The sequence below is a fragment of the Chiloscyllium plagiosum genome, chromosome 31 (assembly GCF_004010195.1).
Source record: "Chiloscyllium plagiosum isolate BGI_BamShark_2017 chromosome 31, ASM401019v2, whole genome shotgun sequence".
Lineage (NCBI taxonomy): Eukaryota > Metazoa > Chordata > Chondrichthyes > Orectolobiformes > Hemiscylliidae > Chiloscyllium > Chiloscyllium plagiosum.
In genome coordinates, this window is record NC_057740.1 from 30,702,863 (window position 1) to 30,719,336 (window position 16,474).

Below are 16,474 nucleotides of genomic sequence, written 5' to 3' on the forward strand. Positions count from 1 at the left end.
GAACACACACCGGGTCATCAACGCCACACTCACAGGAATCCGATTCACTAGAGAGGAAGGAAAGGACAACCAACTCCCATTCCTAGACGTGATGGTACAGAGAACATCGAATGGAGAATTCACCACAAAGGTATACAGGAAAGCCACACACACAGACCAAGTCCTGAACTACGAAAACAACCACCCCAACACACACAAAAGAAGTTGCATCAAGACACTGTTCAAAAGGGCCACAACACACTGCAGTACACCAGAACTGCAAAAAGAGGAAGAAGAACACCTCTACAATGTATTCGCCAAAACCTCTCAGACAACAACTCACCAGACCAAAGGACCCGATACCCAGCATGAGCAAAACCAACGTAGTATACAAAATCCCATGCAAGGACTGCACAAAACACTACATAGGACAAACGGGAAGACAGCAAACGATCCGTATCCATGAACACCAACTAGCCACGAAACGACACGACCAGCTATCCTTAGTAGCCACACACAAGGATGACAAGCAACATAAGTTCGACTGGGACAACACTACTATTATACGACAAGCCAAACAGAGAACAGCCAGGGAATTCCTGGAGGCATGGCACTCATCCACAGATTCTATCAACAAACACATCGGCCTGGACCCAATTTACCGGCCACTGCAGCGGACAGCTGGAACTGACAACCGGAAGCGGCAGAGACAAACCACTATAAATGCCGGAGGAAACATCACAGAAGCGCTTCACAGGAGGCTCCCAAGCACTGAGGATGTCACCTAGACAGGGGACAAAACGTCTGCAATACAAATTCCCAGCTCGGTGAACAGGACCACAACAACGAGCACCCGAGCTACAAATCTTCTCCCAAACTTTGAATTCCTTATTTTTCTTCAAACTGATTCCACATCACAGTCTATCGGAGCTATATCATGACCCATCACTACACCGATAACTTCCCTCATTTATAAAGCTACCACATTTCCTCCTTTTTGCATGTTATTCTGGAACATCAAATACTTTTGAACACTAGTTTCCAGCTTTGATCATGCTGCAAACACATCTCCATTATAGCTGTCAAGTCATATTAATTTATTTTTATTTGTGCCACCAATTCATCTCCCTTGCATGTGTGCATTCAAATAACAGCCTTAAATTCTTTTCTTTATAATATATTACTATGATATTTTTGAGGCTCTCTTGTTTCGTTTTGATTTTTTAAAAACCTGAACCCTCTCCCCACTAATTAGTTCCAAACCATACCTTCAACCAAAGTTATATGATTTACCAGGTCATTGGTTCCAGCACGGTTTCAAATGAAACTTGTCCCAGTGGAACAGTTCTCTCTTGCTGAGTTACTAGTATGCCTTGAATCAGAATTCATATTTCTTAGACCAATCATTGAGCCATAAACATGCCTCCTTATTATGTTTGTGGTTTTTAATTTAGCCCTGAGCTGCAAATAATCTCTCAGCAGAGTCTTTTTTCTAGTCCTATCTATGTTGTTGGTACCTGTGTGGACCATGACAACTGAATCCTTCCATACCCTCTCCAAGAGACAAAAAAAATTGTTTCCTTTTAATTAGTAAAAAGACATGACTAGAAAGTCAGATTCACCTGCACAATATAAACATGTGCCAAAATCCTACATTTGGGAGCAAAGTGTTTAATAGAACAGGATTTGAACTTCTAATAAACCTTATGATAATCTTTCAGATATGATATTAAATCAACACCTCTGGTAATGTAAGGTATTCAGTTGAAATCCCCTTAATCAACAATGACTGTTTTAATGAGTGAAGTATTGCATTCACCTCCTTTAGCTTAGTGAATTATCCTGCTCCCTTTTAACTACAGATGGTTCTTGAGTTTTTATTTAGATTAGATTCCCTACAGTGTGGAAACAGGCCCTTTGGCCCAACCAGTCCATACCGACCCTCCAAAGAGTAACCCATCTAGACCCATTTCCCTCTGACTTATGCACCTAACGCTATGGGCAATTTAGCATGGCCAATTCACCTGACCTGCACATCTTTGGACTGTGGAGGAAACCAGAGCACCTGGAGGAAACCCAAGCAGACACGGGGAGAATGTGCCAACTCCACACAGACACTTGCCCGAGGCTGGAATTGAACCTGGGACCCTGGTGCTGTGAGGCAGCAGTGCTAACCACTGAGCCACCATGCCGCCCCAAATTGTTTGTACAAGTGGAATAAAAATGCTACGAACATTTTTGTAGCTCAGGCTGAGGATATGGATGTAGGTTCACTGAGCTGGAAGGTTTATTTTCGGATGTTTCGTCACCATGATTAGGTAACATCATCTGAGAGAGCACTGGTGGTCTGACCCATCTCTCTATTTATAGGTCTTGGTTTCTTAAGGTGGGTGATGTCATTTCCAGTTCTTTTTTCAAAGGAAGGTAAATGGTGTCTAAATCAATGGAGTTGATGGAATTCCGGTCGGAATGCCAGGCCTCTAGGAATTCTCGTGCGTGTCTCTGTTTCACTTGTCCTTGGATGTATGTGTTGTCCCAGTCAAAGTGGTGTCCTTCTTTGTCTGTATGTATGGAAACTAAAGATAGTGGGTCATGTCTTTTGGTGGCCAGTTGATGTTCATATATCCTGGTGTGAGATTTCCTGCTTGTTTGTCCGGTGAAGTGTTCTTTACAGTTTTTACACGTGTTGAATAAATACCAGCATGGACACATTACATCAAATAGCTTATTTCTGTGCCATAAGGTACTTTGTAATGCATGCAGTGAAGTTATCAGAATATTGTTTGCCGCTTGCCTAGTACCTAGTTTGTTGCTGAAAGGTACAGATTTTCCTGATAACTTAACTGTTCAGACCTCAATAGTTTTTTTGCACCAATGGGAATGCTAATGAGCAGATTCAGAAAACATGCATCTTCCTCAAAGGTGTCTGATAGCTACAGTAATTTTTGTTTTAAAGTTGTAACATCAGTATAAGTTTCTTGAGTGTTTTTACTTGTCCAAAATGACTACCTGTAGAAACAAATGACTTTTTAGATTCGATTAGATTATTTACAGTGTGGAAACAGGCCCTTCGGCCCAACAAGTCCTTACCGACCCTCAGAAGCGCGACCCACCCAGATCCATTCCCCTACATTTACCCCTTCACCTAACCCTACGGGTAATTTAGCATGGCCAATTCACCTAATCTGCACATTTTTTGGACTGTGGGAGGAAACCGGAGCACTCGGAAGAAACCCACGCAGACATGGGGAGAATGTGCAAACTCCACGCAAACTTGTGTCATGGTTTCTCTATAGACCATAACTGTTGCAGAAGACCAATAGAAAGGGCTACAAATATAAAATAGATTGTGGTAAGCCAGCAAATGACTCAAGTTACTAGGAAATGTGAGATTCTGATTCCAAAGAATGTCCTTGGCTCCTGTTCTTGTTGCTTAGATGTTGAAAAGCTGTGGTTAAATTGCAATTACTAAAGACTTTCACGGTCACTTTAATCTAATCTGCTCAAACTCTGAACAACATGGAAATTGTTCTGTTTCAATTAAATATGAAAGCAAGTTTTCTTAACCTTTTATATTGGAAAGATGTTATTTGTAATGTTTCACACAGCATTTGTGTATTATTGGACAAGTATGTTACAATTCTTGCTGTTATTTTAGGTTTATGAGAATAATAAACATGGCTGTCGGTGTATGCTTCACAAAGCTGGAGATCTGGTTCCTGCTTGTCCCCTTCATTTGTGCAGGTAAGACCCAGAGTTTATGGATATTTAGCAATTGTATTAAATTTAGGAATTTGAATGAGAAATAATCTGTTAGTTGGCTGTTCATTTATGTTAAGTTAGAAATGACTGTTGCAGCAATGCTTTTAGTTTTTCTTTTTGAGCAATTTTTAAGTAGTAGAAATATTGTCACAACACCCAGTGAAGAAGGCGTTTGTTTGCTTGCCTTTATTGGTCAGTACGTTGAGTATAGGAGGTGGGAGGTCATGTTGCAGCGAGACAGCACATTGGTCTGGCCACTTTTGCAGTGTTGCATGCAGATCTGGCCTCCCTCCTATAGGAAGGATGCTGTGAAACATGAAAGGATTCAGAAAAGATTTACAAAGGTGCTACCAAGTTTGGAGGGTTTGAGCTATTAGGAGAGGCTGAATTGGCTGGGGCTGTTTTCCCTGGAGGGTCGGAGGCTGAGGGGTGACCTTATAGTAGTTTATAAAATCATGAGGGGCATGGATAGGGTGAATAGTCAAGGTCTTTTCCCCAGGGTTATGGAGTCCAAAACTAGAGGGGATAGACTTAAGGTGAAAGGGGAAAGATATAAAAGAGACCTAAGGGGCAACTTTTTCACTCAGAGGTTGGCACATGTATGGAATTAGCTGCCAGAGGAAGTGATGGAGGCTGATAAAATACAACATTTAAAAGGCATCTGGGTTGGTATATGAATAGGAAGGGTTTAGAGGGATATAGGCAAATGCTGGCAAAGGGGACTGGATTTATATAGGATATGTGGTCAGCAGGGACAAGCTGGACTGAAGGGTCTGTTTCTGTGCTGTATATCTCTATGACTCTATGACTAAAATAGATGCCAGGCCAAAGGAAGAGTATAAGTAGCCAAACTTTTATGAAGTCTTACAAATGGAGGATGGGATCTGGATAGAGAAGTCCTCTTCTCATTTTCAACATTTCCCATTTATGCTGGTTCAGGAAAGGGGTCAGGGTGTGATTCACTCAACAGGGAGACCCTTATCCCACTGAGTAGGTGCCACAAGTTTGTGCAATTGAAGTAAACATTCTTAAAGGTGCGTAAGTTCTGTTTAACTGTCATGATCAGGAGTTTTTTAATCTCCTGTCCTTTGTGCTTTTTTAAAAAAAGTGGATTGCAGCTATCAATGTTTTTTTAAAAAGGATCTTTTGCTAAACTGCTTTGATTTACAGGCTGTCTGGTGTAGCAGCTCTTTTAACAGAGTTTGTCATTGATATTTCCCTAACAATAATTCCTTATGAATGCTTGGCTGGGTGTCAAAGCTACAGTTATCTCAGCAGGGATCCTGCATTCACAGTTTAATTTGAGGCTATTAAAGGGTAAAGTTTTTTTTATAAGATATAAGCCACTTAGAGGTACTTAAGACCTTTGATGTTTTCAGGAATGGGAGTCTATATAGTGAGAGGTATGCCAGATTTTTAGAAGTTTATTTATTTATCTTCACAAAACTTCTGTGTGGTGGATACCGTGGAAGATATTGAGTGAGTGAGTATGGGCTGGCATGAAGGGTGTGAGGAATCCAGGAAAGCAGGCGGGCAGGATGAGTTGGCAGGAGGGTTTGAGGAACCATGGAGGTAGGTGGAGAGGTATATGTGGGATGAGGACTACAGGTACTAAAACATTTGAACTGGGTCCTAGTCACAGAGAGCCGAAACAGGCCTTTTAAATATGAATGGATGCAAACACAGATGGCAGCATTTCCAAAAAAGCACCACCCTCAAGGTAACAGGAATGGGCAATACTTGTCTTGCCATTGGCATCCACAGTCCATGAATGCAAAAGTGAAAGGTGGCACCCAAGGAAAAGCAAACAGATGCTGTGAGATCTAATACAAGGTTACTTAAAACCCATGCATGCACTTCAAACATTTTTGACTTCTGACAAAAGGTCTTGAACCTGAGATGTTAATGTTACATCTCTCCACATAGATGTTGCCTGATGCACTGAGCACTCCTTTCATTTTCTGTATTATTTGTGAATTGTATATGTTTGGTGCTGTTGGCTTTTGAAGAGATGAATTGAGATTGAATTAAGTTTGTTGTTGAAAATTGCAGTGGTGTCATTGCAGCTCATGCTCGCTATGGTCTAAACCATTCGGGGACCATATGTGTATTTATGTTTCATCTTCTGCTTGCTTGTTATTACTGTTTGGTTTACATTCAAATCCAGAAGAATGTATAAATGAGTCGTCTGCATATGTGAGGGAGAAGTTGGCAAAGTACACATTCAGTGAAACAGAATGTTTTAGTATGTTGCAAACTCAATCAGCATGGTTTCTATTGAAAAGACATTTTTTGAGACAAATATTCTTGTAAGCTACATGAAGCAGGTTGGAGAAGTATTCCTGAACAATCACAAAGTTCACAAAGCTACATTGATATCTAAAGGTTTTCACTGGACTCACAAATTGGAACTGATTGTGGATGATGTTTGGCACTGTTCACGTCTATATCTCTTACTGTGATTAATTTGTGATGAACTGTATTGCTTTTAAGGGGGTGGTGGGGGCTGGTGTGGTTACAGCATTTGAAGGGCATCTGGATGGGTATATGAATAAGAAGGGTTTAGAGGGATATGGGCTGGGTGCTGGCAAGTGGGACTAGATTGGGTTGAGATATCTGGTCAGCATGGATGAGTCGGACCAAAGGGTTTGTTTCCATGTTGTATTTCTCTATGACTCTATGACTCCATACAATTCAGTGCAATAGAATACGAAGATGAATAATTCTCTCCCTTCCCCCTTTTTAAGCAGCATAAAACCAATTATATCTCCATCTCAGTTCTGTTTCTCTCTTAACAGATGCTGCCAGATACGTTGAGTTTCTCCAGCTCTTTCTATTTTCATTTCTCATCTCCATCACCCACAATATTTTGCTTTTTTGAGCAGAATAAATATAGTCCAGTTATCTAATTGAAACCAAATTAACTTCTTTGATATTTCTGAGTAAATGTTTAGTTGTGCCAGCTACAAAAAGTAATTACATTTAAATGCTTGCTAGTACAGGACAGCAAGGGAAATATGTCTGTACCAAAACGGAGGTTGGACAACGACTGCCACATAGTTAGGAAGGCTCCAATGCTCCTCCCAGCTGCACATCAAGCACCAACATCTTGAAAACATTTAGGGTGAGGGTGGAGGCTTTTGACATGAACTAAGCTTTATTTCCCTATAGAATCTCCAGAGCTCTTTCACACTCACAGGAACAAAGGAAATAAGACCCTTAGGCCCATCTCCCTTGCTCCACCTCAGGCATCATCCCTAAGAAGATAGATCACCCTTAGAGGATGCACCTTCCTCCCCACCCTCCAGCAGCATAGAGACATTCACCTCAGTGGGTGATCTATCTATCAAGTGTAGGCTTGGAGACCCATTTGGGTAAGCACTGTATTGGAACAGGTTGGCAGTTACGGGAAGGAGAAATGGCCGATGTCTCCAATGTTCCTGTGGAGAAACAAGCTCCTGCTAAGCCCAGTATGGATGATGAGCCTCTAGACTCAGCCATTATTGGGCTGACGGAGATGTGAAGATAAGTAGGGAATGTCTGGCAGTGGTGTCAAAGATCAAGTGTAAACTGAGAGGGTCAAACTTCGGGTTTGGCAAACGAGTCTAACCAAGTTCTTTTTGATGTCATGGATTTGGCACACAAGTGCATGGTTGCCTCCATCATAGAGACAAGAATGTGGAGCTGGAAAAGCACAGCTACTCCGGCAGCATCCGAAGAGTAGGAAAAGTCATTCCTGATGAAGGGCTTTTGCTCGAAACTTTGATTTTCCTGCTCCTCGGATGCTGCCTGACTGGCTGTGCTTTTCCAGCACCACACCCCTGGCTCTAATCTCCAGCATCTGCAGTACTCACTTTCGCCTCCACCATAGAGCCAGGTCTGGAAAAAAAACTACCTGCCAGGAGTGGCATGGTGGCACAGTGGTTAGCACTGCTGCCTCACAGTACCAGGGACTGGGTTCGATTCCAGCTTCAGGCGACTGTCTGTGTGGAGTTTGCACATTCTCCCCGTATCTGCGTGGGTTTCCTTTGGGTGCTGTGGTTTCCTCCCACAGTCCAATGATGTGCAGGTTAGGTGAATCGGCCATGCTGAATTGTCCATAGTGTCCAGGAATGTGTAGACTAGGTGCATTAGTCAGGGGAAATGTAGAGTAATAGGGTAGGGGAATGGGTCTGGGTGAGATACTCTTCAGAGGGTTGGTGTGGCCTGTTTCCGCACTGTAGGGATTGTATATGTGTGGGGACCTTTAGTCCATTGGTCAAGCAATGGATGCATCCATTCACTGGCTGGGAAAGAGGAGACCAAAGAACCATGACCTGCCTCCAAGGTCCCCATCTCCTCTGACAGGGAAGGTGATTCCACATTGCTCACTGACAGAGGAGGGACAGTCAGCCATCCAGGGATTGTCATCTCAGGACACTCTGGAGATACCCAGTCTCTCTACCTCCCCTCTGCCAGGGAGCCAACAGCGCCCTTCAGGTGCGGCTATGGAGGTGACACTTGTGTCAGAGACCACTGCCCCCCCCCCAACACCATCCCCTTACCTCAGGCAGACAGGAGCCCTCAAGGTCCTGGATTGCCTATGGGCACCTACCAAACTCATTTGTGGCAAGTTGACGAAGCAGAAAGCAGACTTGGTCAAGCTCAGTTGTAGCTGTCAAGATAGCACCCAGATGTGGTGGTTGGAAAAGAAAGAATGAATAACCGTGAAATCAGTTTGGGAAAGGGGAGCTTAACTAGATCCAGGGCCCTGCTGTCCACTTCAGTGCCAAACTGTTACCAAAGATGGTGGACCTTCCCCAAAGCAGGTGATGCCAGGTTCTTAGCAGGTTGCAGCTGATGGAAAAGACCCCTATCACCCGGATTAAATGTCCAAAGTTTTGCAAATGTCTTGAAGCGAATACCCAATTACTCCATCTCTAATTCTCCAATGAACAGTTAAGAGTTAATCACATTGACGTGGGTCTGGAGTCATATATAAACCAGACTAGGTATGGTTCCTCCAGCCTGAATTGAGCCTCACTGGAGCAGTGCAGGGGGTCTTCTATGAAAAGCATAAGGTACATCAGGAAAGTTCATCATGTGTTAATTCCGTTCTAGGTTTGCAGAAGTGTGTCAACGGTTCTGAAAGGATCAGTTACAACATGTTGTCCCAATCTTCAGGTACCGTCAGCGTGTCCTGGGAAAACTGCAGTTACATGACATTGAATTCAACAGTTCTTCACCTGGGTGATCCTTTGTCAGCCACTTGCCAATTGAAAAGTGAAGGCTGCACTTTTGATTACAGAATTAATGCAACTAGCATCGTCTGGCGAATGAATGGGGAAGAGGTTCCCAGAAATCAGTACCGTGCATTGAATGACAAAATGTCGACAGTATTCATACCTTGGTTCAATCGATCGAAAGGGAACCTGACTTGTCACCTCTGGTACAACAACTCGTGGCAGCTACTTCAATGGGCTGAGGTCAGAGCTGGATGTAAGTTCAGAAAAGAAGTGAATGGTGTTGTAGTTCATGAAAATCAAAGTATATTTCCAGGCCAAACACTCTATAGCTGGCTTCCAGTTTCATTATTAAGCAGCAATCTTTAGTCTTCAGTTACTACATCATCAACATTGTTCATAATTTCACAGAATGTTTATTTTCACTCCGTTTTAAATAAATTATCTAAGTAAACAGTTAATGATTCAATTTTAGTGTTATTGAGGAGCCAGGCTAGTTTCTTTTAAAAGTTATTCATTTACGGGCTGTGGGCATTGCGGGCTAAGCCAGTATTGATTGTCATAGAATCATAGAATGCCCAACAGAGTGGAAAGAGGCCATTCAGCCCATCACATCTGTACTGACCCTCCAAAGAGCAGCCCACCCATACCCAGACCCTACCCTATCCCCATCACCCAGCATTTACCATGGCCAATCTAACTAGCCCGCACATCTTTGGGCGTCCATCTCTAATTCTCCAATAGACAGTTGAGAGTTAGCCATATTGCTGCAGGTCTGGAGTCACGTGTAATCCAGACTAGATGTGGTTCCTCCAGCGTGAATTGAGCCTCACTGGTGCAGCGCAGCAGGTCTGTCTCAAAATGTATCTTGTTGATACGGGGTAACCGGAGGCTGTGAAAGGTGTGACATAAATGCAAGTCATTATTCACTTCCATGTTCCTGACACCTTTGCACCAGCCCCGAGTTGTAGATACCACTCTGAAATAACTGCACCACAGGTTGGTATCCCATCAACAAGTCACTCTTTATTTACTAGTGCACAGTACACTGGTCATGGCCAGCCTGAACTGGGGAGATTGTAAGTTGCCTGGTTATATATATTTTTTCTTTTTTTACATAAAAAAGAGTAACACACAAGCTGCAACCAGCGAATGAAACAACAGTTCCCTATTGAGAACTGAAATACACCTGTAACACACTGACTGTGTAGATCAGCCAGTTCAGGAATCAGGTCCCCAAAAACAAAAACCAACAGCAGTACACTAGCTGTGGCCAGCCAACTCAGAGTTAGTCCCTGAACTCAGGAGATTCTAAATCCCTGGTTATATTTTTTTTCGGAGATGCTTCTTCCACTGTTTTGTTTAAATCCCCACACACAACCACCTAACAGTGGTAGTGCTTATTTTCCCTGCACCTATGTCTTGTGTGTTCAGTTGTAGGAGAGAACAGCGAGTGCAGAAATCTTTATTCACATTGCACCTGTATATCTTTTGTTTTAAATGTGAAAAAAATAATAAAGCAAACCAAAAAACAAATGTCATCTCTGGACAAGGGGGAAAGAAAAAGAAAACTCTCCTTATTAGCAGAGACCAACCAACAGCAGTACACACTGGATGTGGGCAGCAAGCTCAGAGTCAATCCCATAACACGAATGGAGAGACTTTGACACTGATCCAGCTCCCTCAGAGCCAGATCTCAAACTGAACAGAACTTCTAACACTCCTGTTTTATTTTTTTGTTCCCCATGTTGTGTGTGTAGGTGCAGGACACAGTGAAGAACAATGAGTGCAGAAATCTTTATTCACATTGTCCCTTGGTTTTTTTTAAAAGGGCAGTGTTGTAACACTCCTATTTATTTTTTTTAAACTTAAACCCCACACTACCACCTAAGTGCTTATTTTTCTCAGCACCCATGGTGTGTGTGTATACGTGTGAGACACAGTGAATGACACAAAGGGCACCAAAAGCAGAGGAGGAGGTTTTTAAGAAAATCAAAAAGGGAGTGCAAACGCCCACACCCAATATATACACGGTCCACGGATTCCTGTCCCTTGTTTTTTTTTTCCTTTTCTTAACTACGGTAGTGCTTATTTGATGCCTTTTTTTTTTGCTGTTTTTTTTTCTTTTTTTTTGGCCAGTGACAAGCACGACCACACTCCTGTTCTTTTTTTTTTCTTTTTTTGATTTTAACCCCCCCACACTACTGCCTAACCGCGGTAGTGCTTATTTTTTCCCCAGCACCCATGGTGTGTGTGTGCAGGTGTGAGACACAGTGAAAGACACAAAGTGCACCAATCTTTATTCAAATTCCACCACCAGGAAGATAGGAAAACACCCGGGTGGCCAGTGACAAACACTGCCCTTCACATCAAAGGGCAGTGCTGTGTGATCAAAACAGTGAAGGGGAGGGTATGGACTAAACCAAAATAGAGTTGGAGGGAGAAATGATGCACTCCACTCCCCGCGGCACCTACCTCTCCCTGAACAACTCCAGGGTGTTGGTGGACACCGCGTGCTCCTTCTCCAAGGACACCCGGGCCCTAACGTAACCGCGGAAGAGGGGCAGGCAGTCGGCCCTAATGACCCTCTCCACGGCCCGCTGCCTGGACCTGTTGATGGCCAGTTTGGCCAGGCCCAGGAGCAGACCCACGCGGAGGTCTTCAGACCTGCCCTCCCTCCTGCGTACCGGGTGCCCAAAGATCAGGAGCGTGGGACTGAAGTGCAGCCAAAAACAGAGGAGAAGGTTTTTCAGAAAATCAAAAAGGGAGTGCAAACGCCCACACCCAATATATACATGGTCCACGGATTCCTGTCCCTTGGTTATATATTTTTTTTTTCTTTTCTCTTTTTTTTACCGTTACATACAAAAGTGCACCCTCCTGTTTATTTTCTTTTTTTCCCTTTAACCCCCACACTACCACCTAACTGCGGTAGTGCTTATTATTCTTTTTCCCCAGCACCCATGGTGTGTGTGTGCAGGTGGGAGACACAGTGAAAGACACAAAGTGCACCAATCTTTATTCAATTTCCACCACCAGGAAGATAGGAAAACACCCGGGTGGCCAGTGACAAGCACTGCCCTTCACATCAAAGGGCAGTGTTGTGTGATCAAAACAGTGAAGGGGAGGGTAGGGACTAAATCAAAATAGAGTTGGAGGGAGAAATGATGCACTCCACTCCCTGCGGCGCCCACCTCTCCCTGAACAACTCCAGGGTGTTGGTGGACACCGCGTGCTCCTTCTCCAAGGACACCCGGGCTCTAACATAACCGCGGAAGAGGGGCAGGCAGTCGGCCCTAACGACCCCCTCCACGGCCCGCTGCCTGGACCTGTTGATGGCCAGTTTGGCCAGGCCCAGGAGCCGACCCACGAGGAGGTCTTCAGACCTGCCCTCCCTCCTGCGTACCGGGTGCCCAAAGATCAGGAGCGTGGGACTGAAGTGCAGCCAAAAACAGAGGAGAAGGTTTTTCAGAAAATCAAAAAGGGAGTGCAAACGCCCACACCCAATATATACATAGTCCACGGATTCCTGTCCCTTGGTTATATCTATCAGCCAGGACTTTCTTATTGGCCCAGGTTAACAACCTTAATCAAGGATCGCATAGTCAGTGAAGTCCACCTGGTTCAAATCACTACATCCCCCCTTCCAAGTCTGAGGATTTTGGCCTGGTCTTTCTTTCTCTTGTAGCATTCCTTGCAATGTTTCCCCCCGGGTCTGGTTCCTCTGACACGTGTGGCATGTGCCAGACGGTAGCCCATCTCTTGCATCCAGAGCATCTGGGAAGAGTTTCCTCCTCTTCATCTGGCTGTAACGGTATCGAGGCTGTATCCATCTCAGACTCTGAGGTTTGCTCGACACTAGACGGAGTGGAAGAGCCTATTATTTCTGACAGGACTTCTCGCTGTTCTGAGGCGCCACGTATGTTTTGCCCCTGCCCCGTTTATAAGGTAACAGCTTTCAGGTCATCCACATGTTCATTCAGGACTGTATCACTGCCCCAAACTCTGTAACTCACGAGACCTGACCTTCTGTCCACCTCGCCTCATACCCATACAAGGCCATTCCCATGGTTCTGGCACCAAACTTCATCCCCTGAACTAACTTGTCTATCTCGCTTAAAGGAGGCATGTGGCAGGCATTAGTATTCCTGCTGCTGTTTCACCCCCGCCCCTCCCCAGGTCTGGAAATATCAGGTTTAACCTGGTGCGGAGTCTTCTCCCCCTCAGTAACTCTGCTGGTGCTATCAATGTTGTTGAATGAGGGGTGTCCCGATAATCAAACAGGAACCGGGACAGTTTGGTATCGTGTGATGCTGTAGGCTACTTCTTTAAGCCTGACTTCAATGTGTGCACCATTCTTTCCCCCAGACCACTGGACAATGGATGGTATGGAGTTGTCCTTATGTGCCAAATGCTATTCAACTTCAGGAAATACTCAAATTCCCTGCTGGTAAATGACGTTCCATTGACCGTGACCAAAATGTCCTGGAGTCCCTGTATCATGAATGATGCTCGCAGCTTCTCAATAGTCATCCCTGAGTTTGCTAAATGGAATTTATTCATGTCCAACCATTTTGAATGGGATTCCACATTGACCAGGAACATTGAGCCCATGAAAGGACTGGCATAGTCGACATGTAACAGAGTCCAGGATTTACCATAATGTAGGTTGCCACTGGTGGCACTCTGGGCACTACCCTACCAATGTAGCTACGTCAGTGTCCAACCCTGGCCACCAGACATAGAGTCTTGCTAGAATCTTCATCTTGGAAACCCCTGGATGACCCTTGTGGAGTTCAGCTAGTTTCTGATAGTGATCTTTATCTGGGACAATCACCCTTGCTCCCTACAATAATATGCCATCCTCTACGGTGATGTGGTCACGCTGGATACAGAAACATTTCAGCCCTGGTTGCGATGGCCCTTCTGCTTCCCCCAGGACCACCAGCTATTTCAGTTCTGCTCGGACAGGATCTTCTTGTGTCTGTAGTTGGATGTGACCAGGAGGGTGTCCAGGAAGTTTAAAACCAAAATGGACTCTTCCAAGGGAGACAGGACCGATGGAATATCTGCTAGTGGGAGGCAGCTCAGGGCATCCACATTATCACTTGACCTCCTGGACGGTGTTCTAACTTGTACTCATCAAGCGCTGAATCTACTGGAAGCTATGGGTGACATTGCCTGCTCTTCCTTCATTAGCCCTAGCTCATGTTTGTGATCTGTTACTATGACAAATTCCCATCTGTAAAGGTACTGGTGGAGATTCCTCACACCAAAGATGACCGACAAACCTTGCTTCTCTGTCTGGGCATATTGTATTCAGGCATCAACCATAGTCCAGGAAGCATGTGCTATCAAGTGTTCCTCTCCGTTGGGCCATCGGTGAGCCAACACTTCCCCAGTACCATATCGGGAGGCATCGCATGTTCAGCACTGCCTTTCTCTTCGGATCATGGTGGGCCAACACCTTAGATGACGATAGCTACTTTTTCATTTCCCTAAAGGCTGACCCTTTTTCAGTAGCTGGTGTAAGGGTGGCAAGATGGAGGCTGGGTTATGTATTAATTTTCCATTTGAATTTACTAACTCAAGGAAAGACGTATGCTTTGGTACAGACTGGGCTCCTTTGATCCCCCTCACTTTACCCTCCAATGGGTGTAACCTAGTTTTGTCAGCTCTGTACTCTAAGTAGGTCACTTGGGGTGCCTGGAACACACATTTTTCCCTTCTGAGGTGTATGCCCATATGAGAGAAATGTTTAAGCACTATGTCCAAGTTCTCCAAGTGCTCTTCATTGGTCTTCCCTGTTAGAAGTATGTCATCCAGATAAATGGCAACCTGGAGTAGTCCTTGTAAAATGTTCTCCACTGGAAAAGGGTGCATGCAGTATTATGTACTGGTATAAACCCTTAGATGTGTTAATTGTGGTGTACTTCTGGGACTGCTTATCCAATCGCTATTGCAGGTAGGCATGGCTAATGTCCAGCTTCGTAAAGCACAGCCCTCCTGCTAATTTTGCAACAAGTGCTCTATGCGAGGGATTGGGTATTTATCCAGCTGCAAGAAGCCGTTTACCATTTGCTTGAACTTCCCACACAGGTGAACTGAGCCATCGGGCTTCACAATTGGTATGACTGCTGCTGCCCATTCCACAAACTGCACGGATTTGATGATTCCTTCACTCTCCAGCCTCCTGATTTCCACCTTTACTTTTACCTGCAAGGCAAAAGGCACTTGGTGGGGGGCCTTGTAAAATTGCGGAATTGTTCCTGAGCAACATGCAGAGTAGCTTTGGCCCCTTTCATCATCCCAAGCCTTCTCTCAACAACTCCTGGGTACTCCACTAGGACTTCACTGAGGCAGCCATCTTCGAATCAAAAAGTGTTGAGCCAATCAAGGTGAATCTTTCTCAACCAATTCTGCCCCGATAAGCTTGGGCCCAAGCCTTTTACTACCTTCAGTGGTAACTGCACAAACTGCTCATAGGAGACCAGAATTGAAGTTGTACGCTTAATCTGTAACAGTTCCTTAGTATAAGTTTACAATCTGGCTGAGGTCCGGTGCAATAGGTTTTGAGACCTGAGTGAATCTCATTAAAGACAGATTCTGTAACCATAGATACAGCTGTGCTGGTATCAATCTCCGTGGGAATTTGGTGACCATTTAACCAAACATTAATTTTAAGCAGTTCCGATTTGAATGTTACTAAAGAATTTAGCTGTTCCAACCCACATGTTGGGGAACTTTCCAGGTTGTGGCATTCCTGATGAAGAGCTTATGCTTGAAATGTGGACTCTCCTGCTCCTTGGATGCTGACTGACCTGCTCTGCTTTTCCAGCACCACACTCTCAACTTTGATCTCCAGCATCTGCAGTCCTCACTTTCTCTCAGTCTCCCAGGGACCAGCCTACGAATTTTCTTACTCAGGTCAGGCCTTGTAAGACTCCTTTGCTGTCTCTAGTCCACATCCTGACAGCAACTACAATGACTTGCCAGCCCAGATGCTGAAGAAGGCTTTAGCCATTTGACCAAGCATTGGCTTTGTTGTGGTGTTGTGCTTTGGGCTGTCTTAGGGTCTCTTCTGCTGAGGATATGCCCTGTGTGAGGGTCTGCAGGTGTCTGCACGTGATTGGTGTTCCCCAAGCTCAGCCGGACAGGTGAGGATGTCCACTTCCATCAGGATGCCTGTAGTTCGCATGCCCAACGTGGATTTAGTAAAGGGAGGTCGTGCCTGACAAACCTGTTAGAATTCTTTCAAGAGGTGACAAGTAGGTTAGACCAGGGAAACCCAGTGGATGTGGTCTATCTGGACTTCCAAAAGGCCTTTGATAAGGTGCCACACAGGAGGCTGCTGAGCATGGTGAGAGCCCATGGTGTTCGAGGTGAGCTACTGGTATGGATTGAGGATTGGCTGTCTAACAGAAGGCAGAGAGTTGGGATAAAAGGTTCTTTTTCAGAATGGCAGCCGGTGACAAGCGGTGTTCCGCAGGGTTCAGTGTTGGGGCCGCAGC

At 44.7% G+C, this 16,474-nt stretch overlaps 1 protein-coding gene across 4 annotated transcripts in view; it reads left to right on the forward strand.

Annotated features, from left to right (window-relative positions):
- LOC122565377 (interleukin-6 receptor subunit beta-like) overlaps positions 1-16,474 on the forward strand; it is a 109,657-nt gene that overhangs the window by 35,273 nt on the left and 57,910 nt on the right. For 3 of the 4 annotated variants that reach the window (XM_043721289.1, XM_043721288.1, XM_043721290.1), the window contains exons 2-3: positions 3,638-3,723; positions 8,842-9,219. In XM_043721289.1, the coding sequence (XP_043577224.1) occupies positions 3,642-3,723; positions 8,842-9,219 (460 nt within the window). In that variant the 5' untranslated portion in view covers positions 3,638-3,641. Of the gene's footprint in view, positions 1-3,637; positions 3,724-8,841; positions 9,220-14,820; positions 15,362-16,474 lie in introns of those variants that run through there. The other variant, XM_043721291.1, reaches the window with a different exon arrangement.